This window comes from Polypterus senegalus, chromosome 2 (genome assembly GCF_016835505.1).
Source record: "Polypterus senegalus isolate Bchr_013 chromosome 2, ASM1683550v1, whole genome shotgun sequence".
NCBI classification, from domain to species: domain Eukaryota; kingdom Metazoa; phylum Chordata; class Cladistia; order Polypteriformes; family Polypteridae; genus Polypterus; species Polypterus senegalus.
The window spans coordinates 268,455,174-268,478,558 of NC_053155.1; the positions used below are offsets into that span (position 1 = coordinate 268,455,174).

General features: G+C 37.0%; 1 protein-coding gene across 1 annotated transcript in view; it reads left to right on the forward strand.

Moving 5' to 3' along the window:
- The first annotated feature begins 2,211 nt into the window (after nt 1-2,211).
- The window catches only part of si:ch73-264p11.1 (uncharacterized protein LOC100000923 homolog), a 30,723-nt gene continuing 9,549 nt past the window's right edge, over nt 2,212-23,385 (forward strand). The window contains exons 1-4 of the mRNA XM_039745519.1: nt 2,212-2,418; nt 5,579-5,642; nt 9,700-9,859; nt 18,099-18,143. Of these exons, the coding sequence (XP_039601453.1) occupies nt 2,285-2,418; nt 5,579-5,642; nt 9,700-9,859; nt 18,099-18,143 (403 nt within the window). The 5' untranslated portion in view covers nt 2,212-2,284. The remainder of the gene's footprint in view (nt 2,419-5,578; nt 5,643-9,699; nt 9,860-18,098; nt 18,144-23,385) is intronic.

Here is a 23,385-nt window from a genome sequence, read left to right on the forward strand (position 1 = left end):
GTTATGCAAGGTACGACAACATACATTTTATGTATCAAGTATACTCAGTATGTATATACACAGTATATATATCCATCCATTTTCCAACCCGCTGAATCTGAACACAGGGGTCTGCTGGAGACAATCCCAGCCAACAACCCACCGCAGGACACACACAAACGGGCCAATTTAGAATCGTCAATCCACCTAACCTGCATGTCTTTGGATTGTGGGAGGAAACCTACGCACACACGGGGAGAACATGCAAACTCCACGCAGGAAGGACCCAGGAAGCGAACCCGGGTCTTCTAACTGCGAGGCAGCAGCGCCACCTTGCCGATATATAGCTTTTTAATGTAGGTAGATCATTTCGACCTGGTCATTTAAAAAGTAGCTAGCAAGACAAAAAAGTGTGGGCGCCACTGATCTAAGTGATCTAGTTAGCCATCCAATTTATATAGAATAATAAAGGGGTATGAAAAAAAATTGCGGGGGAACTGAAAGAGGATTTTTTTTCTCACAATGTCACAATCGAAGTGCCTTTGTCTGATCTGTCAATCTATCATTGCTATTCCAAAGAAGGAAAATGTGGAATGGTACTTTCGAACTGTTCATAAAAACTACGAAACTGACTTCCTTCCGAAAAGTGATCTGAGAAAGAAAAAGGTGAGGGAAGTAAAATCGCAGGTAATCGGACAGCCGTCATTTTCACTCGGCTGAATTCAAAAGCAAAGGTTCCAGGTGAGTCACTCGATCGTTAAGCATAAGCATCAGAAATTGCAATACTGTTTCACCTAAAACTCCTCTGAGATTTTGACATAACAGGATGATATTCAGCTGTGGTCTGGGGCTCTTTGACAGTTTTGGAACTTACTCACAGAGGAAAAGTACCCTAACATGAGAAAATGTGCTACTTCCTTGACTGCATTATTCAACTGTATTTATTTATGCGAGTCAGCCTTTTCCCACATGATTATTAGGTTCAAATTTCGTAGTGACCATAAATGTATTGAATTGTTATTGTGCCATTAAGGTTATTCATTTATGCAAGGTACGCCAACATATATTTTATATATAAAGTGTGTGTATATAAATTTTATATATAATAATATATATGTAACATTTTTAATGCAGGTAGATCATTTTGACCTGGTCATTTTAAAAGCAGCTCACAAGCCGAAAAAATGTGGGCACCCCTGTATTAATATAAAATGACAAATACTAGTATAAAATCAAAATCAATATTACCTTATGAAATGAGAAAAGGAACTGAAATAAAGTTCCCAATCTAGCTATTAAAATTAGTTAAAAACAGTAATTCATTACAATTACATAAGTAAGAACTTGGAAAATACGAATGGTACATGATAGGCAAACAGATCGGGGCTTGCTGAGATTGTCGACACCTCTCTTGAAAGAGTTCATTTGTTACATCTAGATAATCCGCTTCAGAGACATCCCTTTTTCCACCCAAACACTGATAATTGTCATATGATGACACCAGTTTATCCACCCTAGTTTGTCAGTCACCATTTTGAGTGACATTTCCCTCCACTCTGTGCTTTCTTGCTGCTTGTTTTCATTTTGGACTCATTGCATTTCACGCCACTCTTACTTCGCACCTTCTTTTACTTACATTCACGTTTAGCTTTACATTTATCCTCCAGTGCTTTTTGCCTTTTATTGTGGTAACTTACTGGAGTGCAGCAATGTGCAATAACACTTGATTAGCAAAAATGAGGTTACAATGGCTGATACTTTCAGGCTCATGCCTCAGCAGGGATTCCTATAAGACAGAATTCCCCTGAAATGTAGTAATTATTCTGTATAGATGCCCTTCTGGAAAGTTGTCTTTTGGGGATAAATTGTAAAACTGTCAAAATGGTGTGCAATATGTTTTAGCACCTTGTGTATCACCTGACCTTTTTCCTTGTCCTTTTCAAAAGTCATGCTTATTATTTCATCATACATCTGTCTTTTAAACAGTAAGTACAATGTCCAGTTAAAGAAAAAACCTGAAGAAAATGCAATCATAAATTGAACTAATTCCTAAGTTGTTGTAAGAGCTGTTGCCGCTCCAACGTCAACAGCTCTAGGAGAATGAAACATGAAATATCCTTATCTGAAAAGCTGCATATCACGTCATGTTCATCTTGCCACAAAGCTAACCAGAGTTCTCTCCGACAGGCCAGTTTATTTCAGCAGTTTCCTGTGCACATGCTAACATATTAATAGCTTAAAGGGCAGAACTAATATACTGTCCTAGAACGGCTCAAAGCAAAAGCCAAACTACAGCCAATCAAGCATGGATAATCCTTTTTACCATGGAAGCATTTCCAAAAAAGCATGTGAAGATTTACTTTCAAAAAGAGGGAAGGATGGCTGCTATCTTATACGTGACAGTGAAACAATTGCTGGAGCACTTTGTCTTTGTGTATTGTGAGTATGAATAATTGATTTTGTAAGCATAGCTAAACACTAAAATGAAATATTTCACAGAAAACTACTGAGAAAAAAGAATAGGTATATCATTGCTTAATAAATTAAAAAGTAATTTAATAGAGTTACTTTTTAATGTTTGTTCTTTTTAATGTATTTTGTGTATTTATTTACTTTTTTGTTCCATTTGATATTTATGATGTTACATGCAAAAAAGGGATTTTTCAGATATCAACCATGAATAAAAACAACATTCCATGTTGTATGTTGTATATGTGATCATTTATTTTATTTACATTATTTATTGTTTACATGCGATGTCTTAAGAAAAAGAAATGAATGCAAAAATGTCAATACATTTTACACATACTATCTATTCATAAGTTGGTCAGTTTTCATTTTGTATATTGCCTATTGTAATGAGTACCCCTCCAGGCAATTTGCAAATTGCACAAAATCATAATACAAAAAAACAAAAAAGGTAACACTATATAATAAAGATTACTTAAAAAGAAAGAGGAGGACTTTGATTTTAAAGGATTTGGCCCTTTTATTCTATTTGGATATTACTTCTAACACCTGAAAGCACACTTTTACATAGCTTAGTGTGCAATAATCCTGCAGGATCTGGTCCAAGGGAAAAGCAAACCGTGGACAAGGTACTGTTCTATCATGGGGTCACAAGCCCACATGGACATACTGCGTTCTTAAAAATAAAAGGTGACAGAGTGGTTCTTTGGAGTGATGCCACAGAGGAACCATTCTTGGTTCCCAAAAGATCTATCCACATGAAGGTTGCAGAAAGATCCTTTACTTAGATCCATACATTAAATAGAGGGTAACAGATCTGGGAAATCTCATGATTTGAAAGGACTCTGCATACAATGACACAAGCTATGTCCAGGTTTTCTTAACCTGTTAGCGTCTTGCTAGGCAGCCTACTGTACATTAAAGATTTCAAGTTTCTTCTACATACTAGCAGTTTTTTCAAAGCACAAAGAACCAACATCATATGCAAACAACCCTTCCTAGAATAAAACGGTGCTTTGTCAAGCAATGGTACTATGAGAAACCAGATAACTCAGTAAAGAATCATTAGAGAACCAGTACTTTTAAGAGTGGGGGGCACTTTTGGGTCACAAATTTGCATAACACACATCTTCATTGTGTTATGAGAACATTAAAGAACCTAATGATCACACACACAGAAACACAGAGGAAGAGCCACATTCACACAGATAGTGACTGGACTCCAAACCCAGTTCCCGGGGCCTGTGGCGCAGTAGCATTTCATCTCCCAACTCTGTCACTCTGTGTGTCCATTTTGTATATTCTTTGCCTTTCATGGTTTTTCTCCAGGTCCTTCAGTTTCCTCTTAGATGTACAAGTTAGGCGTATTTTTCACTCTAAATATACTGAATACAGGCGAGTGTGGTTATGTCCTGTGAAGGAGATGTTTCGTACAGTATATACTGCATATATATATATTTACATTTACTTATTTGGATGATGCCTTTATCCAAGTCAATTTACATCATTTATGATACAAGTGGTTACATTTCTTTTTGGTCTTCCAATTGGAGCACAGGCAGGTCAAATGACTTGCTCAGGGTCACACAGTGTAAGTAGCGGGATCTGAACCCATAACCTTAGGGGTTGAAGTCCCAAATCTTAACAACTATGCCACACTGCCTGCCTTATAGTCATATAAACATAACAATAACTTTTATGTGTAACTTCTAACTACTTTTTCTATTTTTTTAATGTCAAAACATGCCTTTATCTCCTATTCTACAATTGTTACACTATTCCATTTTATTTTTGATAAAACCGCTAATTATTACCCTTATATTATAATTAAACCTCAATAAAACCAATTGAGCTTTATGTAAACGGACCACTTAACAAAGAACGATTTCTGATTGTGTGTTAAGAAGTCAACTTACCTACATTCATAATGGCCAACACTCTAGTACTACATGACAGTGTTTTATAATCTCAGTCATTTTCAGCACTGAGTTTTAGGGCACTTCATGTGCCAAGTTCTGACCACAATGCAGTGACATGACTCTCTTGGAATCATTTCCTTATAAAACAGAAAGATCCTGGCTTCTTTATGATAAGAAGCTGAAGTATAAAGCATCATCTTGGTAACTTGTGTGTTGGAAAGTTCTTGAACATATTTTTCTTAATATTCATTATGACAAGCAATGTCATTTAAAATATTTTTTCTAAATATATTCTATACCGTGTTGTAAATATGGCAGCCACTTTTGTCTGTCTGTGCAAACCTGAAGTTGCTTTGACCAATTCAGGTGAAAACAAAATCAGAGCCTACCCCGGCAGAAGAACAGGCCTTGCGTGCCATGTCAAACTATCTCAACACACACACTTTAACACAATGGGGCTGTTTAGAGACACCGCTTACTCACACAAACACACATCTTTGGGAGAGTACATGGAAATTCCATAATGGCAGTAACCAGACTGGCAAAAGAATTCAGGCCCATGTAGCTGCAACTTCTAAACGTCACCACTTTGTCATACACAAAAATCAAATAATGGAAAAAATGATAAAGTAATTTAATAGAATTAGTATAACAAAAATAAACTATAACCATTAATGGACTTGTGTGGGTAAACCATCATTCTTTCATTTACCATTTGCCTCAAAGATCATGTTATTGTTTTCATCTGAATGTATTTAGAATTATATATAAAAATAATTTGTGTGAATAATCATTCCCTTATAACATAAAAACAGAGAGATGTTTGTGTGTTTGTGCACGATGCCTAACACTGAATCTAACCTTTCATAGACAGTAACACTAGACAATAAGCTCTGTGGCTGACTGGCACGCTGGATGAGTAACAAAAAGTCATTTGTGTTTCTGTGAACTTTGGTCATGAAGATAATGTTTCACAGACTATGATAAAAAGTGATTAAAAAATGAGATAAAAGTGCATTTTCTTTATCAAAAAAACAGCATGTTGCACACAAGTTTGAATAGTTGCTGTACTATAGTTGCCTGACATCACACATTTTGGGAGTCTTAGAGAACTACATCTCTACATGTGATATTTATGTAACTTTTACTTAAACAATATACAATATTCCATATTTGTGAATAACTTTTATTGTATTTGTTTGTTTTTTCAGCATGAAAAGAATTGTATATACTTACCGTATTCTCCAGAACCACTCTGGATATTATACTTTGCAAGTAAGTTTCTGTTTTTTTGTTTTTTTCCTCTCTCATATTAATTTGGAAGTGGAGAAGTCAGCTTTACATCACTCGATAACCTGACTTGGGCACAACACATCTTACAAGATTGAAGAATGTCTTCACTTGCTCAGATATGAGGTGACAGGCCTGCTATCTCCATCTGTGCTCACCAACTTCTATACTGTAGGTGAAGCTGAGTCTGTCCACTCTGACTGACTGCATTACATCTTCATATGGCATCTGCTCAGTCCAGGACTGCAAAGCACTAGAGGATGGTGAAGTCAATAAATAACGGCACTGGCATACGGCTCCCATCTTGTTCATGACTAGCAGTCTTATTAAAGACCTCAGCCATTCTGCACAGCTACCTTCCTCTTCCACCAGTCTAGTAAATGGCACAGGACCACTAGCCCTCATATCAATAGATTCGGGAACAGTTTTTACTCAGCAGCCATTCACACTGACAGATTTATGAGTGTTTGATGGACCTATTGATATGCGTCTAAGAAAGCTTGTACAGTGCAGACATTTGTGTGTGTTGGTGTTGTCTGCTGTCACTGTTCTGAGGGGACACACAAGTAAGAATTCCAATGTAATACGTACACATGCTGATACACTTGAACTTGACCTTAAAGGTGCATTATTAATGAATTTATGTGTAGTAATAAATAAATTGCATCATAATGTAAGGTATGATCTAGCAGCATAATTTTCAAGGGTTTTACATTTGAAACAACAGTACATAACACAATATGTTTTCCTTATTTTGCTAGTGTTTCTTAGTTTCAAATAAATATTTTATCAATATCATAAAATGTATTATAACTTATTTTTACATATTCTGAGTTTCTCATTTTACTTACAAGGCAGTATAACAAATGTAATCATTTTTGAAAAATAGTGAAATATACATTTATATAAGTATTTTAGAATGTTAAAGACTTCATACATGGTAACCTCACAGTTTTACTTAGAGTCATTAGAGAGTCATTTACATTGTTTGCTAAATATCACACATTGCAACCTCCAATGTCTTTGTCATGCTGCTCTCATACAGTATCAAGGCACAATAAAAGAATGGTTTTGCCTAAACTGCAGATTATTTATAATATACTATAGATAAATATTGAAATTAGTGTGGTATCTCTTCAAATTTACAGTTTCATACAGCAGCCCTTGCAAACTATTCCATGTGAACAGAGGGGCTACTGTGTGGCAGAAGTAGATAGTGGTCACTTTTCTCTTATTAACATCCACAAATGGCGAAGTAAACCAGTGAAAAATTGAACAGGTATGCTACAGGATCGAGGCAGGTGCTCAATACAGACTACTCTTCAACATGAAGAAAAAAACTGCACGCTTTATTTCGCTGGTTCTGGTTTCGACCTTGAATTCCTTTGGTGTTAGATCATCCCCGTGCTTCCATTGTTTGGACTCTGGATCATATCCAAGATTCATTCCCAGTTATGAAAACACCTCTTTAGTTTCCCCCACCCTGAATTTATCAATCAATCAATCAACATTTATTTATATAGCACATATTCATACAAAAAAATGTAGCTCAAAGTGCTTTACAAAATGAATAGAGAAATAGAAGACACAATAAAAGATAAACATAAGTCAACATTAATTAACATAGAATAAGAGTAAGGTCCGATGGCCAGGGTGGACAGAAAAAACAAAAAACTCCAAAGGCTGGAGAAAAAAATAAAATCTGTAGGGGTTCCAGGCCACGAGAACACCCAGTCCCCTCTGGGCAATCTACCTAACATAAATCAAACAGTCCTCTTTGTATTTAGGGTTTTCATGGAAGGACCTGATGATGATGATGGTCACGTAGACTTCTGGCTTTCAGTCCATCAATGTTGGTGCATCATGATGCTTTGAGTAGGTGGTGGTGGCAGGCCGCCACCACAAAGAAACCGGAAAAAGAAACAGAAGAGAGAGTAGGGGTCAGTACGGATTTTAGAGCCACCATGAATAGTTATTATGAAGAATTGAATATACATAGTATCAGGATTAAATTAAGATGAAGCTATGAGAAGGCCATGTTAAAGTAATGTGTTTTCAGCAGTGTTTTAAAGTGCTCTACTGTATCAGCCTGGCGAATTCCTATTGGCAGGCTATTCTAGATTTTAGGTGCATAACAGCAGAAGGCCGCCTCACCACTTCTTTTAAGTTTAGCTTTTGGAATTATAAGGAGACACTCATTTGAAGATCTAAGGTTACGATTTGGAATATAACGTGTCAGGCATTCCGATATATAAGATGGAGCGAGATTTATTTAAGGCTTTATAAACCATAAGCAGTATTTTAAAGTCAATCCTGAATGAATTTATTAGCTTAAGACTCTCTTTGAAACATTGAGTTGGTGACACTTCATTTCAAGAATCAACATGCACAGATAGAACGGTGGACTCAGCTGATTCAAAACTTGCCTTGTCTAATTTAATGTCACTTTCAGTTCTTCATTATGATTCCACAGTGGCAACATTCTGTTGTCAACGTTTGACGCTTATCTGACCCTGAATTGTCTTCAAGAGACGTCCTGCCACAACAGAAGTCTGCACCCCATCTTTAAAATGCTGCATATGAAGGATAGTTGTCCTGCAGCACGCTTAATGTTGGCCTCCGTGTTGACCAAACCAAACTCTATTAACCACAAGTAATAAAAACTTGACATTCATGTTTTAGCACACGTACATGGCCACTTGCCGAGGCCACAAAAATGTATACAAGGTCGCTTGCAAAATTAGCACCATAGAATACCCCTTTCAGGTTGAGGCTCAAGATTTTTTGATCATCTTTTATATGTGTATGTATGGTGCTGGATGGCTTGTAAATGTTACAGTCGGTGGTACAGTAATCTATTGAAGTGTACACATTGAATAATGCTGTTTATGATGTATATCCTCAGTATTAAAATAACTGCCATATTACATACATAGTACATAGTGATAGTCATTCAGATTCCTGACCGGCTGTTGATCACTGCATGTTAAAGAACTCTGACCAAGAAAACTTGTGAGAGGACAGAGGAAGAATTATTAATAGAACAGTTTAATGTGAGATGAAAGGTCTTTATATTCTACTAGAAGTGTACATTTAAATAATTACACTTTATATGCTACAGAACATGTCATTTCACTTTAAGTGACATACTGTATGTTATTTTTTCTTAAAACCATAACTGTTCTCTGATTGTTTTTAACTTTGTATAAAGTAAACTAAAGTAAGACACGGGAGTGCATTCAGACGGATGAGATTCAGACATATCACAGTTAGTTCTGCATGACAGTGGCAATTTTTTATTTAATTCCCTACTATGTTATTTCTGATTTTCATTTTGCCATCTACTGTTTAACACTTCTTAAAGTAAAACAAGCAAGTGTTTAAAAAAACGAATTCCATTGATCTCTAACTTTAACTAATGCAAAATAAAGAGACTTTTTGGGGGGAAATAAAATATTCTCTTCTTCATTGATATTTCCATGCCCGTTAGAAAACACACATTACTCCCAATGCAATAGGCAGTACTGTTCATTATAAACATTACTTATTTTTGTTTAACTTTATAGTATTGAAATACATTTTTGTTAGTATAAAACTCACTTTTGAGAAGTAGCAATTTTGTCCATTATTAAAGGTTTATGGATGTGGTTAGAGAGGACATGCAGGTGATGGGTGTAAGATATGGAAGAAGATAATCCGCTGTGGCAACCCCTAAAGGCAGAAGAAAGAAGAATTAAAATGTTTCCTGCATCACTCATCAGCTAAACATTGAACTTTTTTTTTTTTTTTTGTGTGTGTGTTTAGTTTAAAAATACTACGTGGCCTGAGTTTCAAAGAGTTTTAATGCTAAATGTTTACCAAAAGCATAGCCAGACAAAAATGAGAATAGCTTTTAAAACTGCTAACTTAGACCGTATACTGTGCTAAAAATATATCAGTAGTCTGCACAAGCTGTGTTTGGTCAAAAATGTGATCTGAAAAGACAGATGTTGCATATTAAAAACATCAAATCATTTAAGCATTCTTATCTTTTTTTCCCTAGACATGTTCTGGTTTGGAGGAGAAATTCTTTAAAAATCTGAAAGAAATGATTTCTTATTATGAAAAACCCCACCGAGGTCTTATCATTCACCTGCGCTATCCCGTTAAAAGAAAGAAAACAAAATTAATTAAACATGAACCCGAGAAGGAGCCTGAATATGGTAAGGATATAAAATAAATACTTCTTGTTAATGAGAATTTTAAAAGCTGTTTTTTCTTGTAAATTTGAAGGCTGTGACTTCAGCACTTCTGCTTGTTGTTTCACAGTATGCAGAATATTTTGGGTCACAATTGTCTGTACAGTGAGAAAATGTAACTACAAAGGTTAAAGAAAAGATTAAAAAGTACTATTTTTTTTATCACTAACTTCTCTTTTTGCAAATGAATTGCACAATACTTCCATAAACTTGTGCAAGTTCACAAATATGTCTCTGATCTGTGTGAAACAGCAAGTAGAGATTTAATACTTTCACTACATCTCAGCTCTGTACAGTATTCCACTCTTTTAGGTTGTTTGGTGTGTTTGAAGAAAATAGCTAATTATAAAATAGGAGATTAGATGAGATATAAATATTTTATAACATGTTTCCTGCAACCTTGAAATGTATTAAGATGAACTGCAAAGTTCAGAGTCACTCTTATATGTCTACCACAGACAGCAATAAAATAACAACAGCACACAATAAATGAAAGATCAGCTGGTATAATAGTACTGTCATGTGTATGGACGACGTGCGTGTCTGACCAAAATGCAAAATGTCATCAGTCTTTGGCACCACGATGAGCAAGAATGTATTAAAATAAAGAACACTTTTTTATTAATAGAAGATGCAAATAATATTGTGCAAAATTATTCTGTATGGGGAAGGAGGACTGAGGTGAAGCTTAAAGAATGAAACTAAACAGAATAATGATGGCTTAGTGATATCTTTAAACACTGGCACAGCCTATATTATTATATATAATATTTATAGATAGATAGATGGATACTGTAGCTATACTGTATAATGATCTGCCCCCAAAGGGATATAAAAATTTTACAGAGGTTCAAGAAAAACACATAAATAATAAATACTCAACAGATTCACAGATAAAATTGTCATTATGATTATGATATTATGGTGTTAGTGAATGCATAATAATATATCATAAATAATATTATCAATAAAAATAACTCAACATCCCTGAATTGAGTTAAGCAGCTTTAATAATAATAATAATAATAATAAATGGATTTAAATGTCAATTGTCATCTGTCACTTCTGCTGCATTTCTTATTAATCACTAAAACACCAACATTTACTTTATAGTCTAAGAATATTATAGTCCAGGGGTACTCAAACTCGGTCCTGGGGGCACACTGCGGCTGCAGGTTTTTGTTCTAGCCAGATTCCTAACCAGTGACAACACTTGATAACACTGATCTCATTTCATTAGCTGGTATTTGTTTCTTTTATTCTACAATCAGAAAAGTACAGCAGTGTGATGGTTAGATTTATAAGACATTTAGAAATATTTCTGCTTTTGCTATAGATTTAAATGCTTAACTCTCTTTTGTGGATTTTATTATATTTTGCCCTTTCTCTGTGCAGTTTTCCCCCTTCATTGTATCTTATTAATGACAATTAAAAATGAGCAGAGCAGACACGCTGGCAAACGACACCAAATTATCAAAGGCTGCAACTACTTTAGCATCTGACCCACTCATTAGTAAATAATGGATTAATTAAACAATTAGAACACCTGGAAAAGTAGAATGAAAATATTGTTAAAAAGAAAAAAAATTCCAATATAACTGCTTGGAACATTTACATTTTTTTTTTTTTTTACCAAACTTATTTTTCTAATTTCTATATTGTTTCCAAAACACAGAACTTGTGAAGTAACAGTTCACTTAATTAGCCCAGGAGTCCAATTAAAAACAGAAGCTGCTTGGAACAAAAACCTGCAGCCACACAGGGTCCCCAGGACCAGGTTTGGGAAGCACTGCTATAGTCCGTTCATCCATCCATCCATCCATCCATTCTTAAACTCATTTAATCCAGGTCAGGTCAGTTTATTAGTGAATATGTTTACAAATATATACATTTTGCATATGTTTTGAGTTATGTCTCCTGTAAAACTCTGTTTTAATACTGGGCATTTTATTTGATCAGGATTCTTGCAAAAGAAAAAAAAAATGAAAATTTTGACTAATATTAAATAGAGAACAGCGTGATAGTCACTCATTTTCAAACTTGCTTAATCCTTCAGTAGCCACAAGACAAGAAACTGTCCACTCTTTGTTGGCCCTCTCACATACACGCCTTTCACAGGTCAATTTAGAGTTGCTAGTTAATATGCACCTCTTTGGGTTTTTGCAAGGAAAACTGGAGTACCTGATGGAAAACCAATGCTAACGCAGAGAGAATACGAGAAGACTTAAAACAGAATACAACTCAAAACACTGGATATGTGAATCAATAGCACTGACCACGGACCTACTCTGTCACCCTGCGTGTTCCTGTGTGTGTATGTGTATATACGGTGTACAGTGTATATACATAATTGCACTGTAAATATACACACACGTACACACTACATTGGCTCCATTATACCAGCAGCAATACGTCTGTATAATGTCTCACTGCCAGTCAGAAGTTTTCATTATTTTTAACTTTCTACTCTTTAAGTCATTCTGGTGTGTGTGAATTTATTTATCTATCTATTTAATAAGCTCTTTTGTAAAAAGTCAAATTTCCCCCTGAGGACAAATAAAAGTTCTGTCTAACCATTGAAAGTAGCAAATAACAGCTTGTTTAATTAGGCAATGAATCCCATCTATCTATCTATCTATCTATCTATCTATCTATCTATCTATCTATCTATCTATCTATCTATCTATCTATCTATCTATCTATCCATCCACAGTCTGAGTGTGTGTGTGTTTTTTTCTGTTTAAATTGCATGTTCTCCTAGATTCAAGTTGCTGTTTTTCATGTACTCTCTGTGCCCATGTTGGGTTTTCCAGGTACTCTGGTGTTCTCCTCCCATTCCAGACAGGGGCCAGTTCCAGGCTGACCCATGTGGGTGTGAAGTAGATGCGCACTTGAGGGAACAGACATCTCATGTAGAGCTGCTTCTTGCCTCAGGCTTAGCACTAAAGTGAATTAGATTAAAAAGGCCTGAAAATGTTACATTGTTGCATGGTGTTTTTCTGTTTGTGTTTAACTAATATAATGTGTGTTTTAGTTGTATGTCAGTTTGTTTTATTTTCTAACTATATTTTTATTTGTAATTAGTGAATAGTGTGCTTAATTGAAACTGAAAGAAAAAATGAACTATTAGGAGACAAACTAAGTAAATGATATTTAATTGAATTTTATCACTTAGAGTAGTGGATTTGAAACTCAGTCCTGGGGCCTCATGCATAATGTTGTCTGCAGAATTCGCACTATAACATGACATAAGCACAAAAGCCAAAATGTGCTTACACACAGAAAAATCCAGATGCAGGAATCTGTGCGTACTCCAACTTCCACTACATTCCACTTCTTCCGCTACATAAATCCCGGTCAATGTGAAAAGTAACGCACATGCACGTGTCTGCGGTCCCGCCCCAGTTCCTCCCAGAATTACGCCTCTTTGAATATGCAAATCAATATAAATAGCCCTTAAGCTCAGCGTTCTGTGAAAAGACAATGGGAAAAGCACGGGGGAAAATATAAGAATTTCAGCGAATACTAAGTGGAGGTAAAGGAAACACATACTATTTGTTGATTTAAACAGTGGTCTTAACAACAAAAGAAAGTTGATCGAGTGACACAGCGTGTCAGAGAAACTCAAAAGCTCAAGTTCACTAAGTTGCACAGTGCCGGAAATAAAAAAGAAGTCACATATCAAAGTCGCTGTCAAAAGAAGAGTTGTAGCCCACCGTCTGAGTGTCATATGAAAGCTTATTAGGGTACAGAGAAAAAAAAACTAGGCACACAGTGGGGAAAAAGCACGAAATTTCAACTTTAATCTCGAAATTTCCACTTTAATCATGTAGTATATTTTGTCATTAAACATCATAAACTTCATCTTAGAATCATTTAATTTACTAGTTTCTCAAATCCCATCGTAACTAAAGTAGAAAGTTAAATGCTTTGTTTTGTCTTTGATCTTCTATGTGCTCTAATGTGTGTGAATCACTATGTGTTTCCGTTCTTTCTCTTTCTCTGACAGAACACAGAATCCATTACATTCGTGATATTACAGCTCTCTGAATAATTAAAATACTGAGATGTATACGTGATATCATTTTCATGATGATTGGAATGAAAGCATGTTATTAAACATGAGAACATGATAGCGCAGTGATTGTTCATGTCTCACACAAGATGCTGCTGCGTCATGCACGTCCTTCGATGAAATGAGACAGTAGAGATGAGACAGTAGCAGTACTGACTCTTTTAAATGTACTAACCTCCAATTCCTGTCCTTCCTTTTCTTTCCCCAAATACCCAATCACCACACAATCAGCTCTGTAATAGACGTTAAGCTATCTGTAAGCTTACAATGACGATTCTTCAAAACTTTTAAGGAACATTGAAATATCTTCATAGTACGTGTTTAATTATTCTATCCGTCTATCCTTCCAGTGTCGCGCCAGCCTCAGCAAATATACAGTGCGAGGCAGGAACAATACGTGAAATTGCTAGTGCTGTGGCACCGTGGCCTCACATTTTTAATTATTAATAATACAGATTATTTAAATGAAGTTAAAGTTTTATCTGTGTAATATAATTAACATATTTTGCTGCATTTCATCTTAAAAATGATATTGTCATCATATGTAAATACGCGCTTTATAAAGTGGCACAGGTTGTGTAATATTATAACTGTAGTGCAAGTTTACAGTGAGGTAATTGAACTTATAAGTACAAACAGTTCTACAAGGTGCAATTGATTGGGTGCGTTTATAGTTCTTGGGATGAAACTGTTTCTGAACCGCGAGGTCCACACAGGAAAGGCTTTGAAACGTTTTGCCGTGGCTGAGGCAGCGTGTGCTTCATGCTGTATACCGATAATTCTCTTTCTGATCAGCTGCTGCTGTGATTCACACTCAGATACAGTGATATAAATACTCCGAGTGGTGCAATGAGAGTAATATGGAAAAAGATGATCCGCTGTGGCGACCCCTAACGGGAGCAGCAGTGAGAGTAACAACGCTAAAGCAGTTATGGTATTTGGAATACTATGGCTATTCCCTGGACCATTATATTGTTACAGGTTAATTACAATCAGATGCATTACACTAATAAACAATATGCGGTTAGTTTCAGAGTATTTATAAAGCAGCATCAGGAATGTGGCTTTATAATCTAAGAAATAAAGGGTAACCACACAGGAACAGTAGCACTGCTTTGACGCTTTATGCCGCCAATCTGCAAAACCGAGTGCAGAACTTGCATACAACAGGGTATGAGGTACCGTGGAAATGTGCGTGGCTTTACGCCAAGTTTAGGTTTTATACATCGTAATTTGAACGTGGAAACGTTCTTACGCATCATTGCTGTGCATATGCACCGTTTATACATGAGGCCTCTGGCGACCTACTGTGGCAGCAAGTTTTTATTCCACCCAACTTCTCTTTTTGTTTGGACTCATAGCCTAGTTAAGAAAGCTGTCATTTGCCACTTTCCAAGGCTATATAGAACTTTATTAGTCCCTGGGGAAATCTGGCTTTTTGCATAAGCTCTTAGTACTAGGGTGTTGTACCATGTTAGCCAATATGAATATAGTGAAAAGTCCAGCAAAATGACACCTTTTATTGGCTAACTAAAACAGATTACAATATGCAAGCTTTCGAGGCAACTCAGGCCCCTGACTTGCCTCGAAAGCTTGCATATTGTAATCTTTTTAGTTAGCCATTAAAAGGTGCCATTTTGCTTGACGTTTCACTGCATAAGCTCATTAAATAAATACATGCATACATAAATAAAATACACACTTTGGTCTGAATACCAACTGGAATGACTAGAAAGCAAGAAAATTAAAAAGGAAGAAAACATCTGACTTGGCTGTCAAAGTGAGCCATTATGCAGACGTATTGCCGTTCATATCAAGGAATCTCAGTAGCGTTTCTTGACACACTTCTGCTTAATACTTTGTTGTCTGAAAGTCCTCAGTGTTTGTGCGTCAGTTTTATTTAAATTCTTTCCTTCACTACAACTTTGGGGAGGGGGTTTGGGGTTGGGGTAGGGGGAGTGTGTGCTATAACTGAGCCTGCCCTTTTAATTAGCTTGTCGATTCGGTGGGCCTGTCTTGAAGTGATGTTACCAGCCCAGCACATAGAAAAAGGCACTGGCAGTCACAGAGTTGTAGAAGATGCGATGGATGTCACCTCCCACATTAAGGAACAGAGTCTCCTAAGGAATAAGAGCCTGCTCTACCCCTTCCTATATAGTTTCTCGGTGTTCTGTGGCCAGTCTAATCTGTCATTAATGTGGATCCCCAAGTACTTGTAGGAGTGGACCACCACTACATCCACTCCCTGAATAGTGAACAAATATAGAGGCCCTTTGGTGCCCTGGAGAAGACTCTGGGCCTGCCATCTCCAAGATGGCCTGGGAATGCCTTGGATCCCACAGTATGAGCTGCCAAATGAGGCTCGGGAAAGGGACACCTCACTGCTAATGTTGCAGCCCCTGTGACACAGTCTCGGATAAGCAGTGAAAAGTGAGATGAGGCATTGGGAAGATTTATATTTTTATCTTAACTTTAACTTGTTGTTAGTTGTCATATTTAGGATAAAATAATGGAAAAAATATACAAATGATTATTCATTGTTGTTTGCCCAAGTGTCTGTTCTGCTTGTTGTTAGTTGTCACAATTAAGATACAATAAGGGAGCAAACTACATGGAAAAAATAGGAAAACAACAGGTGATTTAAGCATCTAAGCAAATTCTTCTAAATGTCTTACATAATAAATGTCAAATTCTCAATGATGTGTTTTTTTGAATGTAGAATAAGAGAAAATAAAAGACCAGGTAAAAAATGAGACCAATTACAGGTAAAATGGCTCACTGATTGTGAAAGGGGTTGGAACAAAAATTTGAAGCCACAAAGGGTCTCCAGGATTGACTCTGACCACCCCATGATGGACTATTGCCCTGTTCCAGGGGTTAAATTGGAATTTGGAAGGTGGGGGAACTTTTGAATGTGACTATGACACACACCATACAGCTGAACAAGAGTGTTGCATTGGAAGAGCTTTGGACAAAAGCAGCTCCTTTCTCTACATGCCAAATGATGAGCACATTTGTGGTTTCACAGATCTGACCTGTGTGGTTGCTCTGGAGAGTTTCACTGCTAGTGATGCTGCTCTTCTGGACTGTGCTACTGCACTACTGCAGGGACAGTTCTTAATCTTAGTTCCTGAACTGCTCAGTCTAAACACAAACTTAAGTTTATATCAGATAGTAATAGACAAAATTGCATTCTTAATATAACTACATAAAGTAGTAAAAAATGTAGAAAACATAAATGGTGACTTATTTTTGTTATTCTTTGTTTATATTAATTTTAGAAAGGTGTAACATGCAAAATCAATCCATAAATACCTCTGAAAATAACCACTCAGTCACTTCTTCTTTGTACCTACTCCTCTATCCATCTCTGTAAAACACGAGTTAGAATGATCAGTGCTGGTGTGAATCAATTAAATAGTTAAAAAGACGGCTCAATTACCACACCACAGTATGCATAACAAACAAGCTCTGTGGCTAACAAGGTATAACTGCACGTATTTTTATATACAGACTGAAACAAAAGGACAAGACACATAACGTTTTCTTCACATGCAGCGGTGTGAGCCAAGCTAGCACTGACTGATTTTAGTGCAAGCTACTTTTTTTTTTCTATCGTGGCTAAAATGCGTGTGATTCGGGTATCGTTTATCCCACATACCCATTTTACAAATAAAATCCATAACATTGCCATATTAACTTTCCCAGCAATGCTAACAGAGTAGTAGTGTGAGCAATATTACAGTCTGTTCAACTGAAAACAAAACTGCATTTACCAGCAGGCTTTTGAACTGACAGTTGCATCCACAAGTACATTGTGAGTTACTCAATTCGTACACTGCAGGGGAATATCTTCTTAAATGTAGAGAAAAGCCAAGCAAAATGACACCTTTTATTGGCTAACTAAAAAGATTACAATATGCAAGCTTTCGAGGCAACTCAGGCCCCTTCTTCAGGCAAGATGTAATGCTTTTCTGGACAGACTTTAGAATATCTTGTAACAGAGGCAGCTTTGATTGTGATCCATATATGTCTTTTTCATGATGTACAGTATAGCATGGCCATTGGAGGTTCTGTTTCCACAGCATGTCTTCTCATGTCCTTAATTTCTTTCCATTTTTCTTTCAGCAAACCAACTAGGAGCCTCCATGCAAGCTGAGCCAACATATGAAGGTGAGGAAAACATAAATTGTACAATTAAACACACTGTACTTCTAACATGCCATTTATATAACCTCAATGAAAACAACTGGGCATGACTAAAAAGTTCACCCTGTGTCTTCAGTCTTTACTGTTCTTATTATCCAGGGTGTATGTAGAAGTTTTATATGCTTGTCAGCTAAACCTTTTTTGTTTTTAGCAATAAGCAGCACTTTGTTGTTTTTGTGGTTCTCAGATTGTTAAAATTTCATGTCTGTAAGTGGGGATCATCAATCAGGGGTCCAATTTGTGGGCAATTGTGGATTAATTTATTTCTTAATCCATTGATTTTGACACCTATAATGGAAGAAGAGCTAGCATTTTAGCAGTCAGACTTCCATCCATCCATCTGTTATCCAACTCGCTATATCTTAACTACAGGGTTACGGGGGTCTGCAGGAGCCAATCCCAGCCAACACAGGGCGCAAGGCAGAAAACAAACCCCAGGGCAGGGTGCCAGCCCATCACAAGTAGTCAGACTTGCAGATAAAAAATCATTAGTTATGTATGTGGCATAGCCTTATTTTTCTTACACCTTTAGCTTTGTGATGTTTATTAATCACATTTTTTTTGTTTTCATCAGTTCAAAAAAATTGTTGAACTGTTACCCTGCACGTTTGTTTGCTGGTTACCTTACAAGACGTCTGGCACTCCTTTCTTATTTTGGTCATTATGTTCTGCTGTTATCTTCCATTATTTTCTGTTTTGTCGTGATGCTACAATTTTAGTGTAATGAACTTCTCTGTTGCTAACAAAAATGTCCCATTGCTACCCCTAACATCCAGAAGTCATGCCATGTGATGTCATTACTGCAACTCTATTTAAACCAGTGCAGTTATTCAGTCATTACAAGCTGTAGTTAAAGATGATTTTTTTTTAAGGAATCAGGACTTTATGTATTTATTGAGTACAATTTTTGGGTTTGATTTTGAGCTCAGGTATTTTTGATATTTATTTCTTTTATTTATTTGATTAGTCATTTATTTTGATCTTAGAGTTTTTCTAGCTTGATTTTGTCACTCCTCATTTCCCAGTCCTTTTCCATCTTTTTTGCAGTGTTTCAGAGCTGTGGCTCATTGGGTAGCGCTGCTGTCTCGCAGTTAGGAGACCCGGGTTTGCTTCCCGGGTCCTCCCTGCATGGAATTTGGATGTTCTCCCTGTGTCTGTGTGGGTTTCCTCCCACAGTCCAAAGACATGCAGGTTAGGTGCATTGGCGATTCAAAATTGTCCCTAGTGGGTGTGTGTGTTTGTGTGAGTGTTCGCACCCTGCGGTGGGCTGGCGCCCTGCCCGGGATTTGTTCTTGCCTTGCGCCCTCTGTTGGTTGGGACTGGCTCCAGCAGACCCCCGTGACCCTGTAGTTAGGATATAGTGGGTTGGATAATGGATGGATGGATCCCAGGATATATTCACGCTCACTCATATGGGTAAAATTTACACACCAGAGTTACATTGACAATATGTTTCTTGGTGATGTATGAGGAAATGAAAGCAAGTGAGCACAAGCAAAATGTTGCAACTCAACAAAGACAGGGCAGGGCTACCCACTAGACCACTCTGCTGCACATTACTTTCTGTAGAAATTGCCAGATTTTACTGGTCAGCAGAAAATATCAATTATAAATTGTGCCTATTACTCTCTTCAAATCTCTCTCAATGCCTGTTTATGCAACTCCATCTACATTAATGTTTAGATCATCACATGCAGAGCCACGCTTGAAGAGATTCGGTTTATTCTTAAATAGCAACTTTCTTAGGGTATGGCCCACAATACTGAAATGTTCTGAAAGTCTGACTAAACCCCATTTCTTCTTTGCCAAGGTGTATGCAGTCAATTTCATACAGTCTGACAAAGTCAGAATTCAGGAGGAAGACCTTGCCCACTGCCATCCCTGTGGTCTTTTTATTTTTCATGTAATTATTTGTAATGTAACTGAAATGTGGGACAGTCAGTCCTTCTACCTGCTCTCACTTCTTCTACGGGTTCTATCAAAACAATGTCAAATGATATACAATATGCTTCTGAAGCTGCAACTCACTTTTGGATAATAAACTGAGGTTTGAAGGGCCAAGACATGGTGGGTGTTCAAGACGCCTGTTTCAAAACTTTTCACTACTTGCTCTGTTCTTTGCTTACTTCCTTAATCATATTCAAAAATAGTATTAGTAAGAGTGCTGAGGTTGCAGTGCTGACCACAGCACGACTGGGGCACTCTGCACAAAAAGATTCATATTAGATTAGCCTGTTAAGGCTAGTGGAAACTATGAGCAAACATTTAGCACTGTAAGAGGCAATAACCGACAAAGAAAATGTTTTGGGGAACATTCATGAACCTGTATAATATAAAACAAAAGAACTACTTACATTTTTTCCAAAGATGATAGAGACATCTTTTCAGTCAAATATGTCCAAACCTCCAGCCATTAGGGTCCTGTAGGGTGGACAATGGAAGAGACGTCTGCAGTGGAATAGCTGTCAGTCTTCCATTCTGCAAGGAGGGAGGAAAGAAAGGTATTAGAACACAACCCCAACCTCTCGTCCGATGGGTGACCTCCTTAGCTGCTTCCCAAGCACGCTGTGAGTGACAGCGTGTTTAAATGCACTTCAAAAATCCAATTATTCACAGAAACCTGATTTCTAAAATGCCATGTAAACCTTTATTCCAATTAGACAGAGCTGGATTACTGTTAAGGATTTTGTAGTCCTTTTTGTATGTCCGTTGCATGTCCGTTGTGTATGATTTCCATTGCTTTCAGCAGTAATGGGTAGAAGCCTCCACAAAATACATTTCTAGAGGCAAATGTTCCTTCTCCTAGCTGAAATAATCAGTCTCAGTATTTCAGAAATCACTAAACTTGTGTTGATGAGCTGAACAAACAGTGCTGAACTCACCAACACAGCAACTATGTTTAAGAGAGAAGGAAGATGTGCTCCATGCTAACATTATGCAAGCAACCTCAGTGAAGTTTGTTGAATTTGTGTATCATGACATTCATCCCTATAAGTATGAGCTGGTAATGGCTTAGCAGGACAGGGTGGGCCCTATGCTTGCTAGGATAGACCCGTGCCCACCGTGACCCTGCTCAAGACTAAGCAGAATTTGAAAATGATATGGTAGGTAAAGCACTATTATGAATGCATGTTGGCAGTTGTAAAATTTAGGAGTGTGTTAAGGAACAAGGAGAGGGAAGGAGCATAAAGAGCAGACAAAAGCATTGTCAGGCAACAAACAAGGTGTTATGCCAAAAAAGAAAAATCAAATGTGAATTAAACTAGGTGACCAAGAGCAGAAATGTCAAGAAACCAACTAAACATTTTAAATTCAAAATATTTATTGGATCCTTTACCAAACACAGAAACAGCACCCAATGTCATTATGCTAAAAACCTAAAGCCTTAATATCAAAGAAACAGACCTGGAATGGTAATTAAATGCACAAAGAAGATTTTAATTATACACAAACTTGGACATTAGAAAGTGAATTACACCAACAAAACTTTTGCCCAGGTGAGTCCTCAGTCACGAACCAGAAACCAGAGATGTAGTCACAAAATGGCTATGTCCAAGGAAAACAAAGATGCAAAACGTGTGGCTTATATCAACAAGATCCTAACTAAAAAAATAATAAGAAGCAATTGTACTACCGGATAAACAGAAACATTCACAAAATGAACTAGAAAAATTTCTAAAAATACGTAAGCAATTCAGATTATAACACTTTGGTCAAAAATAACTGAGCCAGATGTGTAACTTAAACACAAAACCAGTTCAGAAAGAAGGCCTTGTCCAGAACTCATATTCAAAGTATATCTGAAAGCAAATGATCCTCGTACTTACTTAATGGTCCTTTCCCTAATTAATTTTTGTGGTGAATTTTGTCTTTCAGTTTTCACTTTTGAGCTTTGTCTTTGTAAATTGTGTCTCAATCCACACATCCACAGATGTATTCTGCTGGCTGCCGCTCTCTTATATTGGTAGAGGATGGTGACAAGGCATGTCATGCGATCCAACAGACACAGCAGTCACGAACACCACATGGCTGTGAACATATAGCATGGATACAAAATGACATCACCTACAATCGACAAGGATTTCAAAATGGCAGCAAGATGATGTCACCAACAGAATTTTTGTTTTTGTGTGGGTGTGTTTTGTTGAGATTGTTTTGATGACACAGTCTTTGTAGGCTTCACCTGTGATCCCCTAAAGCAACTCTACATTGGCAGTATAAAGATGAGCCTGATCTCTGTCACCATGATAAAGTCCTCTGGGAACAGAAACATTATCAGTGATTGGAAGACCCAGAATGGACATGAGCTTTTTTTAACATTATCTTCACATATTTTAAACATTTCAGACTTTCATTTAAACAGATGTTTCAGATGTAACTGGTACATTTGAGGTCCATTGGTGCTATTATGTCGTTATTGTAGGCACAATTTCAGACATGTCTGAGGGAAGTTCAAATCATCTGACTTCAGGCACGACATACACAGAAAATGGATCTATGCACTTGTTAGGCATAGCCTAGTCACTTTAAGAGTCCAGCAGACAGAATCTCAGCAAGGTAAATAAAATATTGTCTGTTAGATTTTTATATAATCATCTGAAGAGAAAATAACTCTATACTTATAATAATGGTTGCCCTCTGTTCAAAAAGTTTTCAACACTGTCCTCTCCATTAGTTAAACTTGTGGTTTTGTTTGTTCCTCTATCACGTCTAACAATGCTTACATCCATCAATTTCCACCACAGGTTGTGGTTAGCTGAGCTTTTCTCAAGGAAAATAAAATGTAGGTCTTACAAAAATGTGTACATGGTGACATCCCATTGTGGGGTGTGCTCATGGGTCTGTGAGGAAGTCGCCAGATGCAGTAGCACAGACTTGAAAGGAAACTAACAGGTACAGGGAGAACATGAAAGCTCCATGAAGATAGTGGACAGACTGTCACTTTTAAACATAATTAACTTTTAAATAGCACACTTTGATATACAATACATTGACGGTTCTATTTTTGTAAAGAGACATCACAAAACACCATCCATCCATCCACTTATCCGAGATCGTGTCGCTGGGGCAGCAGCTTGAGCAGAGATGCCCAGACTTCCCTCTCCCTGGCCACTTCTTCCAGCTCTTCCGGGAGAATCCCAAGGCGTTCCCAGGCCAGCCGGGAAACATAGTCCCTCCAGCGTGTTCTGGGTCTTCCCTGGGGCCT